Source organism: Sus scrofa, chromosome X (genome assembly GCF_054392235.1).
Source record: "Sus scrofa isolate SSC_HxYL_T2T_F1_AM1 chromosome X, Sscrofa_HxYL_maternal_Yorkshire_Landrace_v2.0, whole genome shotgun sequence".
Classification (NCBI taxonomy): Eukaryota; Metazoa; Chordata; class Mammalia; order Artiodactyla; family Suidae; genus Sus; species Sus scrofa.
This window is the reverse complement of record NC_139401.1, coordinates 97607998-97628189: the sequence shown is the minus strand read 5'-3', so window position 1 is coordinate 97628189 and position 20192 is coordinate 97607998. Positions and strand designations below refer to the sequence as shown.

Here is a 20192-nt window from a genome sequence, read left to right as displayed (position 1 = left end):
CTCGACTCAGATCCCGTGTGGCTGTGGTTGTGGCTTAGGCCTGCAGCTGCAGCTCTGATTCGACCCCTAACCTGGGAACCTCAGTATGCTGTGAGTGTGACCCTAAAAAAAAAAAGTCATTGTTAAAGCCAGGATATAACAGTTTGTTTTAAAGTTTTTGAGGAGGGATGGATCATATCTCTTAATACTTCTTTCATCAAGTATTATGAGATATCTCCTATGTGCCAGGTACTAGGGGCATAAGAATCCTTGATGCCTCTGAACAAATAGGATGAGATATATGTAAATAAGAAATTTAAATACCCATAAAATAATTGCTGTAATGGGGGCATATATGCCAAATGGGAAGAACCTTTAAATAAGCCTAAAGGAGTCAAGGCTTCACAAAGCAGGATATATTTGAGCTTAAATTTCAAGGAAAAATTAGAGTTTACTTAGGTAGGCAAGTAGGGGGAGGACTTTCTAAGCAGAGGGAAGTGTGTGAAAGGGCAAAGGATGTTCTGGGAGTGTGAAGAAAGGCATGAGGACATTTGGTGTCGTTTTCCTTGAAATCTCAGTAGCAAACATTTTTCTTAGAGCGAGGGAGAAGTGATTCCCCAAATCTCTTTTGCCTTGTGTCCAAAGCTATAATAAAATTAGGTATTTTTTTTAATAAACGTTGTACCTGAATTTATATGAAACCATAAGAATTTTAGGTTTAGTGTTTGACAGATAACTATTTGGATGATAATCCCAGATTAATTTCAGGGTAACTGGTTCCTGGTCACTAGAGTTACTCAGTGGTTATGATAACTACCTGCCCTTACCTACCTAGTTTGGATAAAATGGTCTTTTAAATATGAGTCTAGCCCATAATGGAGATCTTTGACTAGGACTTGACTCATAAGAGTGAAAGTTTAGAAATGACATCAGTTTAACAAGTCTCAGAGCCAAGTCATTTTGTTTCTCTTGAGTGAAAGGGATAGTGAATTTCTGATGATTAACCAAAGAGTTAGATGGGCAAAATCCAAATTTTAGCTATTAAAAATTACATAACATCCTCTTAGGCCATCTCTGCCACCCCCTATCTACCTTTTAAATTTAGAGGTATTAGGAGTTCCCGTCGTGGCGCAGTGGTTAACGAATCCGACTAGGAACCATGAGGTTGCGGGTTCAGTCCCTGCCCTTGCTCAGTGGGTTAAGGATCCGGCGTTGCCGTGAGCTGTGGTATAGGTTGCAGACGCGGCTCGGATCCTGCGTTGCTGTGGCTCTGGCGTAGGCCGGTGGCTACAGCTCCGATTCGACCCCTAGCCTGGGAACCTCCATATGCCGTGGGAGTGGCCCAAGAAATAGCAACAATAACAACAACAACAAAAAAGACAAAAGACAAAAATAAATAAATAAATAAATAAATAAATAAATAAATAAATAAATTTAGAGGTATTAGACCCTCATTTTATGATGTTTAGTTTCCATATAATGAGTTTGAGGTATAACAGGGCATCTAAATAGAGGTATTCACGGAGAGTAGGTTTATTCCATTAAGCATATGGTGCTTCTAGCTAAGTAGCTAAATAATTGCTACACATTTTATTAAAAACAGAAAACTAATATGCTATCCTGCATACAGTCCTTTGAGGATAATAAATTTACATGACTAATCTCAATTCTGGCATCATTTCTCTGTTTTACTCATTTTATATTAAATGAAAAGGTGTTTAGTTTTTAAAAATTCAAGAATTTGAAAGGGCAATTAGAGAAGTTTGTCTGCAGTCACAAACTCATCCTAAGAATATTTATTATGGATTTCAAAACTGCTGAAAGAGATACGAGCTATCATATGGCTGGAATGTCTACAAATAAATCATTTGTAATATCACTTTTAATAGTTGTGGATATCAGATTTCAGCTGCAACAATCAAGGCTCAAACTTACAACATTTTTAGACTGAATTTCAGCTTAAGAAATGCAGTCAACACATACTAACTGAGCATCTCACTGGTACACAGTATAGTGGCTAGGTTTTGTGGAATTTTCCAGAGAAATCCGAGACATGGTTACTGTCTTCGAGGAGCTCACCGTCTAATTGAAATGATGGATTGTCACATACAGGAGACAGTTTAGAGAATAAGACACTGGTTGTTTGATCAATCAAAACTAAGTGGTATGGTATAGGAAACGTTCCCTGATAGAACAAATAGGAAATATTTTAGGTGAAAGGTATAACTTGAGATTTGCCTTAAAAGATACAGGGTTTAGGGAGTTCCTGTTGTGGTGCAGTGGAAATGAATCCAGCTAGTATCCATGAGGACGTGGGTTCGATCCCTGGCCTTGTTCAATGGGCTGAGGATCAGGCGTTGCAGTGAGCTGTGGTGTAGATTGCAGACACAGCTCTGATCCCACGTTGCTGTGGCTATGGTGTAGCCTGGAAAAAATAAGATACAGGGTTTAGAAAAGGGAGGGAAGGGAATTCCAGGATGGAATTACAGCATGATCTAAGGCAGTGACATTAACGCAGAATGCGAGGTATATGAAGAGTTAGGGATAAGGAGATGTAACAAGAGTGAAAGGGAAGGGAATTCCAGGATGGAATTACAGCATGATCTAAGGCAGTGACGTTAACGCAGAATGCGAGGTATATGAAGAGTTAGGGATAAGGAGATGTAACAAGAGTGAAAGGGAATACAGTCAGATGGATAGGGTAGGGCCCTATTCTAGAGCAAGAGTTAGCAACTTTTTCTGTGAAGGGCCAGGAAGTAAATATTTTAAGCTTTGTGGGCCGTATGGTCTCTGTCACTATTACTCAATTCTGCTGTAGTATGAAAGCAGCCATAGACAATAAGTAAAGGAATGAACATGTTTGTGTCTGATACAATTTTGTTTACAGAAGCAGTCAGTGGCCTGGATTTGGCCCCCAGGCTGTAGTTTGCTAACCCCTGTCCTACTAGAGCCGTAATTCTCAAACTGTGTGCCAAGCTGCATACAGTGAACTCACCGGGGAGCCACAGGATATTTGAAATATTTGAGGGAATACTTGACGCTTGCCTAGAAGCAACAGAAATTGTTTTATATTGTTATTGTAACAAATTACTGCAAATTTAGTAGCTTAAGACAACCCTGATTCATTGTCTTGGATTCTGAAGCTTACAAGTCCGTCATGGATCTCATTGGGCTAAAATCAAGGGGTTTGCAAGGTTGCATTTATTTTGGAGGGTTCTAGAGGAGAATCCATTTCCGTGGCTTTTCCAGCTATTAGAGAGTGCCAGCATACCTTCACCCATGGCCCTCTTCCTCCATTGATGGCCACCAATAGTGGATTGGGTCCTCACATCCTATCACTCTGATGACCTTGCTTCTGTCATCATTATCTCCTTCTCTGATTCTGACTCTTCTGCCTCACTCTTCTTCTTTTAAGGACCCTTGTGATTATGTTGGTAATTCAAGATAATCTCCCTATCTGAAGGTCAGCTAAAGAATAACCTTAATTCTATGTTTAACCTTATTTCTCTGTTGACGTGTAACCTAATATTCATAGATTTCTTGGTTTAGGACTTAGATATCTTTGAAGGACCTTTATTCTGCCTATGACACTCTACCCTCAGGTCTCCTAATATCTACTACATCACACATGCAAAACATATTCACCTGTCCCCAGCATCCCCAGAAGTCTCAACTCTTAAAGCAACTCAAAGTCTAAGGTCTTGTCTTAATGTCATCAGCTCAAAATTCCCAAATCTCCTCACCTAAATCAAGCATGGGGAGTTCCCGTAGTGGCTAAGTGCTTAACAATCCGACTAGTAACCACGAGGTTGTGGGTTCAATCCCTGGCCTCACTCAGTGGGTTAAGGATCCAGTGTTGCTGTGAGCTGTGGTGTAGGTTGCAGATGTAGCTTGGATCCTGTCTTGCTGCGGCTGTGGCATAGGCCGGTGCTTCAGCTCCCATTCGACCCCTGGCCTGGGAACCTCCATATGCCTTGGGTGTGGCCCTAATAAAGACAAAAAGAGAAAAAATGTGTGGATGATACTCTTTGAGTCCAGTGCATCTTGGAGTAAACTAATTCTTCATTTGTAGATGTGTCCTTTTTTTTTTTTTTTTTTTTGTATTTTTCTCCCAAAATATAATGGTGGGACAGGCATAGGATACCAGTTATATATATTCCAGTTCAAACAGGGAGAAAAATTAAAAGAAAAAGGAATCACAGATTCCAAGCAATTTTAAAATCCAGCCAAGCTAACGCCATTAAATTTCAAGGCCTGGGAATAATCTTCTGGGGCTTTTAGCTGCACCCTCTGGATTTAAGGCTCTGTCCTCTGGGCTCATGGCTCCACCCTCAGAGTCCTCTTTCCTTTTTCTTGAAGGGTAGCATGTATTTGCAGCTGAGTAGTTTCATCAGCCTGTTTCCCGACTGTTGAGTCTTGGGGGTCCAGCAGCCTTCTTTCATTTATACTCTGGCTGTCCATTTCAGTGCAGTCTAGCAGTTTTTGTCCTAATATACCATTCTGAAGAACCTTGTGGGTCTCAAGTATATATCATGGATATTCACTCCATGGCACAAGAGACTCTTGACAGGTCTTTCCTAAATAATCCTGTTTCTACTCTGGCCTTCTACTGAATGGTGGTGGAGATCTGACGTTTAATCTTTTCAAAAAGCTTTTTGTGGAATTCCTTGACCTTTTGATCTGCCTGAGATATTAGCCAAGGTTGTCCAGCCACTGCCTTGGTTTTTTCTCTAGAGCATGCTTCCTTGACAGTGAATCTCTAAATTTTAACATCTTTTGCCATTTGGATAAGCTGAGAATTTCCAAAATGATTAAGTCCTAGTTTCTTTTTGTTGAACAGTTCTTCCCTCAATTTATGTCTTTCCTCTCATATGTTATATAAGCAGTAAGCAGACACCAGATCACATTTTCAACACTTTGCTTGGAAATATCCTCGGCTAAATGTCCAGTTTTATCATTTATCACTTCTGTTTTCCACATAACTATAGGACATAATTCTGCTGCTGTGTAACAAGGATCACCGTCTCTCATGTTTTCCAGTAACATATTCCTCATTTCCTTCTGTGCCTTCACCACAATTTTTACATCCATAATTTTACTAACAGTCTGTTTATAGTGATTTAGATCTTCTCTGAGGAAATTTGTGTTTTCTCTACCATGCTCCCCACTTCTGAGCCCTCATCAGTGAGGTGTTTAACATTCATGTTTTTACCAACGGTGTGTCCGTGGCCAGGCAATTTCTGTAATGCTCCTCAGCTTCTTCCAGCCTTTGCTTACTGCCCAACTCTAAAGCCAGTTCCCCATGTTCAGGTATTTGTTAGGGGAGCGCCCCAATTCCAAGTACAAGTATGTTCACATTCCTGTTGATGACATCATATCTTTGTGAGTCTGGGTTTTTGGGTTTTTTTTGTGATTGCTATGATGTAAAGCAATTAATACACAAAAATCAGTGTTGAATTAGAAATGAGGGAAGCTGCGTCCAATTTGACTCCAAGGCCTACCCATTCCATTGTAAGTGATTATGGCTATTTAAGAATGAAATAGAGGGAGTTTGTATCATGGCTTGGTGGTAATAAACCCCATTACTAACCATGAGGATGTGGATTCAACCCCTGGCCCTGCTCAGTGGGTTAAGGATCCATCGTCGTAGAAGGCTGTGGTGGTAGTTTGCAGACGAGGCTCTGATCCCGCGTTGCTGTGGCTGTGGTGTAGGCTGGCAGCTATAGCTCAAATTTGACCCCTGGCCTGGAAACTAACATATGCTGCAGGTGCAGCCCTAAAAAGCAAAAAAGAAAAAGAAAATGAAACAAATATTTTAGAATTTATTTTTAATGATTTTTATTTTTCCATTATCTTTGGTTTACAGTGTTCTGTCCGTTTTCCACTGTACAGCAAAGTGAATCAGTCACATATACATATACATTTTTTCTCACATTATCTTCCATCACAAGTGACTAGATATAGTTCCCAGTGTTATACAGCAAGATCTCATTGCTTGTCCATTCCAAAGGCAGTAGTTTGCATCTATTAACTACAGGTTCCCACTCCCTCCCACTCCCCCTCTGACTTGGCAACCACAGTCTATTCTCCTATTTTTTTAAATTTATATGTGTTATTTTTCAAATGGATACTAAAATCTAGTACAGAAATACTTATCAAGTTGTTTGGACCTATTTAATAGTAAATTGAACTGTAATATTTCTTTTTTTTTTTTTTGGTCTTTTTTTTTTTGTCTTTTTTAGGGCCACACCCATGGCACATGGAGGTTCCCAGGCTAGGGGTCTAATTGGAGCTGCAGCCGCCGGCCTACGCCAGAGACACAGCAACGCCGGATCCTTAACCCACTGAGCAAGGCCAGGGATCAAACCCACAACCTCATGGTTCCTAGTCAGATTCGCCAACCACTGAGCCACGATGGGAACTCCTGAACTGTAATATTTCTTTAGACCTAAGGGTGCCATGAAAAACCTGAGACACTAAAGGTGCCATGAACCAAGACAGTTTGAGAACTTCTGTCTTAGGAGAACGTGGGATAGAGTAGCTGATGCTTTAGGCAATGAGTATTTCTTGTGTATTCTTGAACAGAGGAGTGACTTGAAACAATTCTATCTTAAGAACATAGTACATTATGGAGTTCCCGTTTTAGCACAGTGGAAACGAATCCGACTAGGCACCATGAGGTTGTGGGTTCGATCCCTGCCCTTGCTCCGTGGGTTAAGGATCCCGTGTTGCCCTGAGCTATGGTGTGGGTCACAGACACAGCTTGGATCTGGCCGGCAGCTACAGCTCTGATTAGACCCCTAGCCTGGAAACCTCCATATGCCGTGGATATGGCCCTAAAAAGACAAAAGACGAAGAAAAAGAAAGAAAAAGAATATAGTGCATTATACTTATATACTGCTTTATGGTTTATAAGGTGCTGTACGTGAATTATAAGGTGCTTTATGTGAATTCTATCAGTTGATAAATCTAAAAACAGGGTTCAGGGAGTTCCCATTGTAGCTCAGCAGAATCCTTGAGGACGTAGGTTTGATCCCTGGCCTCGCTCAGTGAGTTAAGGATCCAGCACTGCTGTGAGCTGTGGTGTAGGTCGCAGACATGGCTTGGCTCTGAATGTTGCTGTGGCTGTGGCGAAGGCCAGCAGCTATGGCTCTGATTTGACCCCTAGCCTGAGAACCTCCGTATGCTGCCAGTGCAGCCCTAAAAGGACAAAAAAAAAATTTTAAAATAAGTAAATACAAACAGGGTGCAGGATAGATTGAAAGAGGATTTTGTACAATTTGAGTAATCTAGGTGTATGGTGAAGGTCTGAAATAAGAGTAACTTTAAAAAAAAAAGGATCCAAAAAATTGGTAACATATTAACAATGGTATAAGGCAAACAAAGGAGAGGAAAGAATCGAAGATCAGTCTCAAATTTAGTAGACTGTGATATTTGCAGGATTATTGATAGAATAATGAATGAGTTTGGGAAGAGAAACGGTTTTGTGTAGTGGCAATGGTGGAAACTAGATTGTAGGGGATTAAGACAGGAGAATGAAGCGGAGGTACTGGGTTAGGTGACATATGTAACGATTGGGGAAGTAAAAGGAAGGAGATTAATAGAACAGTGGAGTCAAGCCAGGTTTTTTGCAAGAGGGAATGGGGTTTCAAAATACATAAGAATGGTGTCTGGATTGAGGTGGTGCTTACATGACAGTATGCATTTGTCAAAACTGATAGAACTACACTTTTAAAATAGGGATTTTAGGAGTTCCCGTCATGGCTCAGTGGTTAACGAATCCGACTAGGAACCATGAGGTTTCGAGTTCAATCCCTGGCCTCGCTCAGTGGGTTAAGGATCCAGTGTTGCTGTGAGCTGTGGTGTAGGTCGCAGATGAGGCTCGGATCCCGTGTGGCTGTGGCGTAGGCCGGTGGCTACAGCTCCGATTCCACCCCTAGCCTGGGAACCTCCATATGCTGTGGGAGCAGCCCTAGAAATGGCAAAAAGACAATATATATATATATATATGGATTTTACTGTATGTAAAACTTACCTCATTTTTTATTTTTGCCTGAGTATGTGAGAACAGAGGTTTGTTTTTATATTTTTATTTCCAAATTGAAATATAACTCATATGCCATAAATGTCACCAATTTAAAATGTATACTTCAGTGGTTTTAGTATATTCACAACGTTGTACAGCCATCACTACTATCTAACTCCAAAACATTTTCATCACCCACCCCCAAAGAAAACTCTTGTCCATTAGCAGTCACTTCCCTTTTACCCTCTTCTGAGCCCCTGGCAACCACATAATCTACCCCTTTTTAACAATTTTTAATTGTAGTAAAATACACATAAAATTTACCATCCTAACCATTTCTAAATGTATAGTTCAGTAGTATTCAGTGCATTCATATTGTTGAGCAACCATCACCGCCATATATCTGCAGAACTCTTTTCATCTAGCAAAACTGAAACTGTACCTATTAAACAGTTTCACAGTACCTATGACTCCCCATTCCCATTTCTTCCTAGCCCTTTGCAACCATCATTGTACTTTGTCTCTATGAATTTTTTTTTTATTGCTCTTTAGGGCCACATCTGTGGCATATGGAGGTTCCCAGGCTAGGGGTCTAATCAGAGCTACAACTCCCGGCCTGCACCACAGCCACAGCAACACAGGCTCCAAGCCGAGTCTGTGACCTACACCACAGCTCATGGCAACGCCGGATCCTTAACCCACTGAATGAGGCTGGGGATCCAACCCACAACCTCATGGTTGCTAGTTGGATTTGTTGCCACTGCTCCACGATGGGAACTCCTGTCCCTATGAATTTGACTACTCTTAAGTTCCTTATATAAGTGAAATCATAAAGTATTTGTCTTTTTGTGATTGGCTTATTTCATTGAGCATGATGTCCTCAAGTTTCATCTATGTTGTAGCATGTCAGAATTTCCTTCCTTTTTTAAGGCTGAATAATATCCTATCATATGTATATACTACATTTTGTTTATCCATTTATTTATCAGTGGGCAGTTGGGTTACTTCCAAATTTTAGCTCTTGTGATTTATAGTTTATAGTTTATTTTGTCTGATATTGCTCTCTTTTGGTTACTATTTACACGAAATATGCTTTTCCATCTTTTCACTCTCACCCTGTTTGTGTCTTTGTTTCTAAAGTTAGTCTCCTGCATATGTATAACCAAATCACTCTGTTGTACAGCAGAAGTTATCACAATCTTATAAATCAACCATACTTCAATAAAACTTCAAAAAATGATAAGTAAATAAAATTTTAAAACAAAAAAAAGTTAGTCTCCTGTAGACAGCATATATGTAGTTCATTTTTTAACCCATTTTACCCATCTCTCTGTAACCTATTTACATTTAAAGTGATTACTGATAAGAAATGACTTCTGTCATTTTGCTATTTGTTGTCTATATGCTGTATAGGTATTTTGTCCCTCATTTCCTGTATTAAGTATTACTACCTTCTTTTGTGTTTAGCTAATTTGGGGGGTGAAATATTTAAATTCCTCTCTTTTGTGTATATTTTATTGCTATTTTCTTTGTGGTTACCATGGGATTGCATGATCCTGTGATCAGAAGCAGCAAACAGCAGTCAGAGCACAGATACCCATTATTTGGAAGTTGCTCCTGCAAGTTGCTCTTGAAACGTGTGCACAGCAGCCTACCACAGGACTGGGGTAGATGGGTAGCTACTTACTACTGAGCTAAGAGCTGAAATTTGCCAATTTATCATCCAAGCATTCCCCCGGAAATTAAAAGTCTTCAGTGGACTCCAGAGTTCCAAAAAGTTACATTAGACAAATTCTGCCAGTACAGTTGTTGTCGAGATGGAGAGGCAGATTCCTGGTGCTTCCTCCTACTCCACCGTCTGCCCAGAATCCCATGTAATCTTTCTTTAAAAGTAGATTTAAAGTAGAATTTTAAGAGAAAACAAGAAATGGTTCTTCATCTATGACTTTAGGGCAGGATATAAACATAGATTAGAAATATTGGTAGGTTGGATGGGAATGAGACTTTATAGGGGAGCTCATGTATGATTTCTTTAATCTGTGCGGTCAAAATCTAATTTAATATAAGGTGGAGTTAAGAAGGAATTTTCCTTGGAGTTCCTGTCATGGCGCAGCGGAAATGAATCCGACTAGGAAGCATGAGGTTGCGGGTTCCATCCCTGGCTTCGCTCAGTGGGTTAAGGATCTGGCGTTGCTGTGAGCTGTGGTGTAAGTTGCAGACGCGGCTCGGATCCTGCATTGCTGTGGTTGTGGTGTAGGCCGGCAACCGTAGCTCCGATTAGACCCCTAGCCTGGGAACCTCCATATGCCATGGGTGTGGCCCTCAAAATACAAAAAGACCAAAAAAAAAAAAAAGGAAAATTTCCCTTAAGGAGAGAAGAGGTCTACAAAACCTTGGGGGAATTATCCAAGGAATCAAGAAATGTAAAAAAATACTAAATTTGTAGTTTCAGGTGCATACAGGTCTACATTAAGTTGTAATCCTGAGTTGTAGAATTAAATAGGAATTAGTCATTAGAAATTGGCAGTTTTTAAAAGCAAAATTCAGGTTTTATTCACATTATATTGTTTGAGCCTGGGTCTTTTGTTGTTCATTTTGGAAGAGAGATAAAGGAGAAAGGGCAGGAGCCATAACTAGGGCATAGCCTCCACTAATAGCTATGTAGTAGTAGGTTGTTGAAGGGGACTTGTTACCCATTGATGCTGTAACGACTGTGATTGGCATTTGGACTAAGAAAAACTATACAGACTTTTCTTTTTAGGGCCACACCTGTGGCATATGGAAGCTCCCAGCTAGGGGATAGGGGTGGAAGCGGAGATGCAGCTACCGGCCTACTCCACAGCCACAGCAATGCCATATCGGAGCCATGTCTGCAACCCATACCACAGCTCATGGCAACACCCAATCCTTAACCCACTGCATGAGGCCAGGGATCGAACCTGTGTCTTCATGGATACCAGTCAGGTTGGTAACCACTGAGCCACAATGGGAACTTCTTATATAGACATTTTAAAGTTAGTATTTGATTGATTTGTAATAGATAGGGTACAGTATTTGATCCTCTGAGTTTCAACTTGGTCCTGAATTGTTTACCTGTAGTCATCTGACAATTGAATAACTCCTCAACAACTTAGCTGCCAGTCTTCTGTCATTGTCTCTAATGTCAGCTCCCCTCACCATGATTCTAAAAGCCCAGAAAATTAGGAAAACATACTACTTTTTAGGACTTGTGACCATCTTAACTTTTCAACCAAAGTGACTGTTCAGCACTATGACTTTGTCATTTTGACAGATAACTTGCAAAGGCAGTGGATTCCCATTCTAGTTTCTGTAGTGTAGATATTCAAACCTATGCTGAATATTCTAAATTGCTGGTTTCTGTTAAATTGGAGCATCTTTTTTTCTTAAAGGGAGCATCTTAAAAATCACAGAATTACTCAAAAAATTCTCAACATTGACATGCTTCTTCCTTTCTCTTTCAGGTTGACAATTAATGCCCTTGCCCAGAAGCTCAATGCTTTTTGGAAGGAGAAGACCTCCCAAGAAAATTTTGAGACCTCAGCCATAGTCAGGCCAATACCGTGAGTACTAAATTTAGAATATAAATATATTGGGGTAATGTCTACAGAGAAAATGGAAGGAATAGGATAAAATGGTGTTTTTCCCATAAGGAAGTTTAATTAAAAATAGGAAATCGCAGGTACTAGTTTCATCAGTCTTTAGATCTCTTCACTTTGGTTTAACACTTATATCATTTGGGTCATAAATATGAAAAGATAAATATCAGTTTATCCTACAGGTAGTGTGATATAGTAGAAAATGATGGCCATTTAAATCAGCCACTGCTGGGAGTTCCCATTGTGGCTCAGTGGAAACGATTCTGACTAGTATCCATGAGGATACGGGTTCGATCCCTGGCCTCGCTGAGTGGGTCAGGGTTCTGGCATTGCCATGAGCTGTGGTGTAGGTTGAAGATGTGGGTCAGATCCTGTGTTGCTGTGAATGTGGCGTAGGCCAGCAGCTATAGCTCCAATTCGACCCTTAGCCTGGTAACTTCCATATGCCGCAACTGCGGCCCTAAAAAACAAAAAACAAACAAACAAACAAAAAAAATAAGCCACTTCTGGGTTGAAAACCTAGATCTGGTTCTTAATAGATGGGTAATTTTTGGTAAGTAAGTCACTGAGTGTATTAAGTTAGAAGATAAAATTTTAGAATGGTACCTCGCATACAGTAGGCATTCAAAAATATTAGCCAACATTTCTCTTCTCTTTATTCCTAGTGAACATTGTTGGAACTGTAGCAAGAAATTTGAGTATAGAAGTAGAGAACCCAGCATATCAGAAAAAAATGTAAAGTTTATTGAATCTAAGACAGGGAATTACACGCAGAATGGTGGATCAGGATGAAATGCTGCAGGAGGCCAGGAAAGGAGCATAATACAGAGAACAGAGCATTTTCCAGTGCATTTACAGTCAATTATACTATCAAGGTGAAGATTAGAGTATTAAAAATTTGTTTGTGGGTAGACACCCATGTTCTGTTTTAATGGACATCATCAGACAAATGTTTGGTAAACAATTTTGTTTTAGGTGCAACACAGCTGACTGCTCTGTGAATATCACTGTCTTATTCTAAAGATCCCTACTCCTGTCCAAACTCCCTGATTTTCAAAGAAATGTCAACTTAAGATGAGATGCCTTTTTTGCCTTTTAAATAAGCAATGGTTAATGCAATGGAACATGTTTCTATATTGCTAGAGTATATGTATGTATGTTATAAACCTTTTAGAGGCAGAATTGTAATGATTATTTATTGAGTACTTACTTACATGCCAGGCACACTGTTCTTTCCATGTGTTTGTGTTTATTTAATCACCAGAACAACCCTATGGGATAGACAGATGATATTACTTCTTTACAAATGTAGACACTGATACACTGAGAGCTTAAGTAACTTGTTCAAGATTAGACAAGTAGAAAGTAATAGATCCAAGGTTCAAACATGGGCAGTCAGGCCCCTAAACCCAAGTTCTTAACCATGACGCTCTTCTGGAAGGATCCAATGAGAAGAATATGGCATAGCCCCTTCAAATACCTGTTTATTGCAAGTGCAAGCTAAAAGCCTCTCCTTTCTGCCTAAACGGAAGGATCAGCCATGAGCTGCATGTAATCTGAGGCAGGAAATTGTTGTCTCCAGTGCTTCTCCTCAAGACAATAATATTGGCACGCTTCTACAAGAACCTCTTCTGTGCATGTACATGTAAAACCAAAGCTCATATGACCTTTCCTCTCCTCTTCCAGTACTGCTGAAACTGCTTTCTCTGGCTCTAAATAAAACTGTGCAGAAATATATAGACACCAGAGGTCAGGCCTGAGCTTAGAGCTTAAATGCTGCACGGCTGGAGCAGCCTGTAGCTAAGGAGATAGGAAGCTATATATCCAAAAACAGGTATGAATTCTCTTTGTTAAAACAGAGTTTTTAAACAGAGGACATTATATTTGAGTGGTAAACCTATGGGCACATTTTCTTTTCTTTTTTTGTAGTTTTCTGTATTTTTTTCATTTTTCTCTTTGAGCTTATATTTCTTTTATAACTAGAAAAAAGCACCATTTAAAAAGATAAGAAACATATTGAACTAAGACATAAAAGAATCATACCACTCTGTTGAAATGTCTAGTATAAGAGCAGTGTAAATGTACCATACATAAAACCTCTCCTAGGCTAAATTACATGTTTTTCAAATTGGCCCTAGATGCGCCTCTACCCTCTTTCTATGTCTTTTTCTCTAGCCTTCCCCCTTCGTACTCCAGGCTGCATTTCACACATTAGATGCTGACAGCTTCTATTATATATGGACCTTCTCCTCTTACAGAGAAACAAATTTATTCTGAGGTATAGGTAACCGGGTTATGCTTCCTAGAGGAGATGAGAATGAGTATGTGTTTCAGGGTAGAACTCTGGAAGAATTTTATCTTAATAATTTTACCTAGTTGTTGGACTGGCGCCACCATTTCGAGTTAGGAAATTTCATCAAATTTATGTTCCTTCTTAATATTCATTTTGGGAGTATCAACCTAATGAAATTTTGACTTAAGTGTAAACAAAGACTTATTGAAAGGAAAAAAAAGGACTAGGGAGCCTGAGGGGAAATGGAGGAGACATTTTAATGATGTGAGCCACACCGGAAGTTCAGAGGAGACATTTTAATGATGATGTTTCAGTGACTCTCAAATGCAATTCAAATCTGTTGTGGGATTGGATAGAAGCAAATTAAATAATTCAGTGGGTTTTATTTTTTTAGTAATATTGCAACATATATATTATATATATATATATATATATATATAATATATATGTATAATTTTCTGCCAGTTAATAAATTTTAGAGTTAGTTATACTTTTGTTGGCTTAGAACTAGCGATTCCAGGATAAGTACTACTGACCTCCATAACATGGTGGTTCACCATGTTAATACTTGCTACTTGGAGTTCCCAGAGTGGCGCAGTGGTTAACGAATCCGACAAAGAACCATGAGGTTGCGGGTTCGATCCCTGGACTTGCTCAGTAGGTTAAGGATCTGGCGTTGCCATGAGCTGAGGTGTAGGTCGCAGACATGGCTCGGATCTGGCGTTGCTGTGGCTGTGGTGTAGGCCGGTGGCTACAGCTCTGATTAGACCCCTAGCCTGGGAACCTCCATATGCTGCAGGTGCAGCCCTGAAAGGACAAAAGACAAAAGAAAAAAATACTTGCTGCTGTTTTTCGTATCTATGTTTGGTCTAGTTCTATCATTGTTTTATCTATAAAGTTCAAGATATAACATATGTTATATGCTGTGGGTTCAGCCCTAAAAAGCCAAAAAAAAAAAAAGGAGAAGATTGTTAGAAACCTAGACTGTTACATTTCTAACACATCTCGCATATAAAATCATTTTCTTTCGCTTTTAAGTTGTACCTTTCTCATATAAGAGTACAGAGCTAGGATATATACAGTCATACTTCTGTTTTCCTTCATTCAGGAAGATTCCTGACCAGACATGGGTACAGTGTGATGAGTGTCTTAAATGGAGGAAGCTTCCTGGCAAGGTTGATCCATCTACATTGCCTGCAAGATGGTTTTGTTACTATAATTCCCATCCAAAGTACAGGTAAAGTTAAGACTTGGTATTTTGCCAGAGGTAATTCCTGATTTGTCTCTCTATTCAAAAACGTTTATCTCAAGTCCACACTCTTTGGACCTGGCATTCAAGCCCCTGTGCTAACTGGTCCCACCCTACCTGTCCAGCCTTACTATTCATTGTATCTTAACACAAACTCTCTGCTTTAGAAGGCCCGTGGCTTCACTTTTCCCCGCCCATGCCACACATCTTCCCTCCTCCATGACATGATGCTGTCATTCCCACTTGCTTATAGTGACTTTGTGCATTCCATCTGCCTACCTGAATCATGTCCGTCTGGGAAGCTTAAGTATTTGGTGTGATACGTCTCCTGTTGACAGTAGTTCAGTTTACAGTGATTTTACCCTGGCTTCCTGTGGTATTTAATTCTTGACATTTGTTCGCATACTGTTTGAATGTTGTGGATGGTTTTCATCTGTATATACCTGGGCTCTTCAAAAGATTATAAACTACTCAAGGGAGTTCCCGTTGTGGCTCAGCGGAAACGAATCTGGCTAGTATCCATGAGGACGTAGGTTCGATCCCTGGCCTTGCTCACCGGGTTAAGGATCCAGCATTGCCGTGAGCTGCGGTGTAGGTCACAGATGCGGCTTGGATCTGGCGTGGCTGCGGCTGTGGCGCAGGCTGGCAGCTGTAGCTCCGATTTAACCCCTAGCCGGGAGACTTCCATATGCTGTGGGTGCAGCCCTAAAAAGCCAAAAAAAAAAAAGAAGGAAATTGTAAACTATTTGAGAATAAGGGATTTACCTTTCAGATGGAGTAGATTTCCTTCATATGCTTCCTATACCTGAGTCTGTTATAGTACCTATTGTACATTCGATGCAGATTGCTTACATTTGTCTTTCTAATATAGCATATGTTTCCTGAAGCAACTGACATCTACATAGTGCCTGGCATATCCATAGGCATTCAGTTCAATGTAACAAATATTTTTTATTCGACTCAATCATATACATTCATAATAATAATTCAGTTTGCTTCAATTCCGCTGTGACTTTCTTAATTTTTTTCTTCAGGATAAATGCTGATAGAAAAAGGGTAGTAAACCAAGGTATTCTTTTTAGAAAAAATGGTTTAAAATGGAGGAAATTAAAATAAATGCAGTCCAGGTGTGTAATGAGCAAAGATTCCCCCACAGTCTCCAGATGTGCCTAAATACCTCTTGGGGTTTGTGTGATTAAAATGTGGGACTGAGTGCTTAGAAGTCTCATTTTTGAATCCTGTATATCCTATCAGTTTATACTTAGTCCAAAATACTTTGACCCCTAATAAAACGAGTATAATATAGGGTTTCCAATTCTTAATTTTTATTTATTTGTTTCTAGGATTGCTTGTGTCCATTGAATACATTTTCTAGTACTCTTTTCAGCTTTTTCTTCTAAAAGTCTCTTCTTCATGCCTGACATATTGCAAATGTCTTTTCATGCATGGAATCTTCTTTTTCTCCTCTTCGCTAGTCTCTGTTCCTTTTACAACGTCAGCTCCTAGTCTCTTCTTGCTGCTCTCTGTCATAGCCTCTGATTTTCTTCTTCAGATGTCATCACAGAGTTTAGGGATTCTCCTGCTTCTAGACTGCACCTTGGGAGTACTTTCTTACTAAACAAGACACGAAAGACCTAGATTCTAGTAAACAAGACACAAAAGACCTAGATTCTAGTCTCAGCAATATTCTCTTTGTATGGAACCTCAGCAAGACTCTCTCTCTCTCTCTTTTTTTTTTTAATTTTTCATTTCAGGGCTGTACCTGCTGCATATGGAAGTTCCCAGGCTGGAGGTCGAATCAGAGCTGCAGCTGCCAGCCTGCACCACAGCCACAGCAACACAGGATCCAAGCCACATCTGTGACCTACACTGCAGCTCAAGGCAACACCTGATCCTTAACCCACTGAGCAAGGCCAGGGATGGAACCTGCATCCTCCTGGATACCAGTTAGGTTCTTAACCCACTGCGCCATAACAGGAACTCCCAAGGAAGTCTCTCTTGTGCTTGAACGTCACTGTGTAAAAATAGAGATATAAATTTGGTAGCTGTCAAGTTCTTTGGATGTCTTGGGAGAAGAGTGACATATGCACCCAAAATAATGGCACGATATGCCTTGGGAAAAGAATTGCTACATGTTAACCTGCACACAGGTTTGGCAATGTGGGTGGCATCTGATCTCTGTAATGCTAGAGGATGGTTAACCTGCCTTGTCATAGTTGTGAGGAAAGTGAAGGGTAAAAGCGAAGGGCACGTTTTGTTTCTGAAAGACGATTTTTCTTCTCTGTGCTGCAGGAGGTGCTCTGTTCCAGAGGAACAAGAACTCATTGATGAAGACCTCTACTTGAGCAAAGCTAAGAAACAGTTGAGTATACCCAAAGTGGTGTTCTATATCAAAGAGCAGAGGAGCCTGATCCTAATAGCACAGGGGAATTTTGAGAAGAGAGACTTTTGGGGGGGGGGCTTGTTTTTAATGATGTATCTACTTACTTTTCTGATCTTCCAATTCTTTATTCTTCCTAAGCATTTCCCAAATGTCTCAACTAGTGATTGCTTTTAGACTGCCTCCCTCTTCCCCTCCACTTCTTCTTCTTCTTCTTCTTTTTTGGCTTTTCTAGGGCCGCACCCACGGCATATGGAAGTTCCTGGGCCAGGGGTCTAATTGGAGTTGTAGCCACCAGCCTACACCACAGCCACAGCAACACAGGATCTGAGCCACGTCTGCAACCTACACCACAACTCTCGGCAACGCTGGATCCTTAACCCACCGAGCAAGGCCAGGGATCGAACCCGCAACCTCATGGTTCCTAGTCAGATTCATTAACTACTGAGCCACAAGGGGTACGCCCCTCTCCACTTCTTTTGATAGGGCATTTGAAATCCCTCTTCAGTGGTAGAGTTCAGGAAGGAACCCTTAGTTACTCAATGAGATTCATACTATTTCTGGTTTAGAAGGAACATTATAACCTAAATCTGCAATTGGTGATCCGTTTCAAACTGAGAAATTTTACGAGTGACCTAAATAGCACTTTTGTCTTCTCCTAGAGATCAAACTATTGAGAAGAAGAAGGTACCATTGGAAAATGAGAGCCACCAGGTGAGAGACAGTCCACGTGCTTCCTTTTCTCACACAAAATTTTCCCCAACAGAGGACATGGGTTGAAGGGAGCAGCACTCTTGAAAGCTGCATAGAAATAACAAACCATTTTTTCTGGTGGTCTTTTTTTTCATTGCATCTTTTGATTGCACTTTGATCTGCCATTACTGATGTTCAGATCCCCAAAAATAGAAGAGCCGAATCATATATTGCCCATATTTGGATTTAGTATTGATTCTGGAAAGTGTGAATGTCACATTGGGTGTCACGGAATATTCAGGGTTCTGGTCCGTCCTCACACAGGCTGCTCCCGTTGAGTGTCTGGTTTTCCTCAGTCTCCTTTCTTCCAGGATTCAGGGGTGATTCCTTTCTCCTTCCTCTTGGGAAGAAGGGGTGGTTCTTTGTGCCCCCCCCCCTTCCCTGCTTTCAGGCTGGCTGGCTTTATAAAGACTCTGCTGTTTTGAATTTTCAGGAGCACTGTCTCTCGGACATGGTTGCCCAGCTCCGGACGCTGAAGGGTGCAATAAGGTTGGCCGTCCTTTCAGGGACACTCCTTTCCTGACAGCCACCATAGCACCCATATATCTTCCCCACCCAACCTTGCCTTTCTGCATGATACTCCTCTTGACCCTCTTTCCCAGAGATATCTGCTAGTAGCATGTTAGATTCACCTTCCACCCACTCAGTCAGGGTAGGTGAGACTGGTGAGGATAGAGGCAATTAAATACTAATTCTTCTTCTGACACGCTACCAAGACCCAGGTGTATTAATAAACACGTTTCATACACTAATGTCTTAATAGTCTGATGTAGAGATTGGGAGATTTCCTGGGACTGCCCTGTCCTCATTCAGTTTACCTCCCCTTTATAAACTCCTTCACCTTCATCGTTCATGCTGTCTTCATAAGCTGGCTCTCCCACGAGATCCCAGATGCATGTCTCTGTGTGTGTGCAATATGAATATATGTTAGTCTCTCGCATGCATTTCTCCAAGACCAGCACAGACACTTGCTGCAATGCTTATTCCCTCCATCCCTGCCCTCATCACAGATCTCGGAGGAGTGAAAACCTAGCCTTAAACTGGGTCACAGGAGAGAATTAGACAGCGATTAGGGGGCCTGGGTTTGTGTTGTGGGTGGGATGATTCTAGGAGCCAATAAGTGAGTTGGGGAGGTCTGCTGGTGTCCAGCTGATAAGGCTATAACTGAACGTGCCTGGGGTCAGTGTTCTAGTGTACATTACTGTGCGCTGTTTCGCTGTTTGTTTTGTGTGGGAAACAGTTTCTTTTTTTTTTTTTTTCTTTTTTTTTTTTTTGGCCGAGTGTTCTTTCCTAGCATCAGAAGGATTGACTCATCCTTTGGTATTTAGTTTGAAATTGGGATTTTTATGAATTGTTTTCTTTCTTTGCTAGGTATTCACTAATCCAGTGAAGATCCCTTCTATTCAAGATATGGAGGACCTGAATAATAAGACAGCTGGATATGAGGGAATTGATAGCCCTAGCCAGCTTTCATCTGTTGGAGAAGAAAGCAGAACACCTTCTCTTCAACTTAAGCCTCTGGATTCCAGTGTTTTTCAGTTTTCCAGGTGGGTTAAAAAAAAAACACCACAGTATCTCTTCAAAATAAGCTTCAAGGTTCATTTTCGTGTAGAATAAATTGGTATGGTTATCATATTTATGTTTTTCCTAAGGTCTGGCATAGAATTCAGAAGGAGAAATACCATTTGGGGTTAATAGACTTGTGTGTTATGTATACGACCCATTTTTCGGCACTCTTAACTGTTCTGTCAAGTCTATTTTTCTATCTTTTTTTTTTTTTTGCTCTTTTGAGGTGATCGTTTGACAAATTCTCTTTTATGGATTATATATTGACATTATGCTGGGAATTGTATGAGTGAAATAATGGGCATGAAAAAGTCTTTGAAAAGCATAAG

General features: G+C 40.4%; 1 protein-coding gene across 14 annotated transcripts in view; it reads left to right on the top strand.

Annotated features, from left to right (window-relative positions):
• MORC4 (MORC family CW-type zinc finger 4) overlaps positions 1 to 20192 on the top strand; it is a 58026-nt gene that overhangs the window by 23075 nt on the left and 14759 nt on the right. For 10 of the 14 annotated variants that reach the window (XM_085008042.1, XM_021079788.2, XM_085008047.1 and 7 more), the window contains 5 exons: positions 11488 to 11586; positions 15024 to 15152; positions 17457 to 17525; positions 18207 to 18258; positions 19669 to 19844. In XM_085008042.1, coding sequence (XP_084864168.1) covers positions 11488 to 11586; positions 15024 to 15152; positions 17457 to 17525; positions 18207 to 18258; positions 19669 to 19844 — 525 coding nt within the window. Of the gene's footprint in view, positions 1 to 8859; positions 10113 to 10847; positions 11587 to 15023; positions 15153 to 17456; positions 17526 to 18206; positions 18259 to 18730; positions 18787 to 19668; positions 19845 to 20192 lie in introns of those variants that run through there. The other 4 variants (XR_014835510.1, XR_014835509.1, XR_014835508.1 and 1 more) reach the window with 2 other exon arrangements.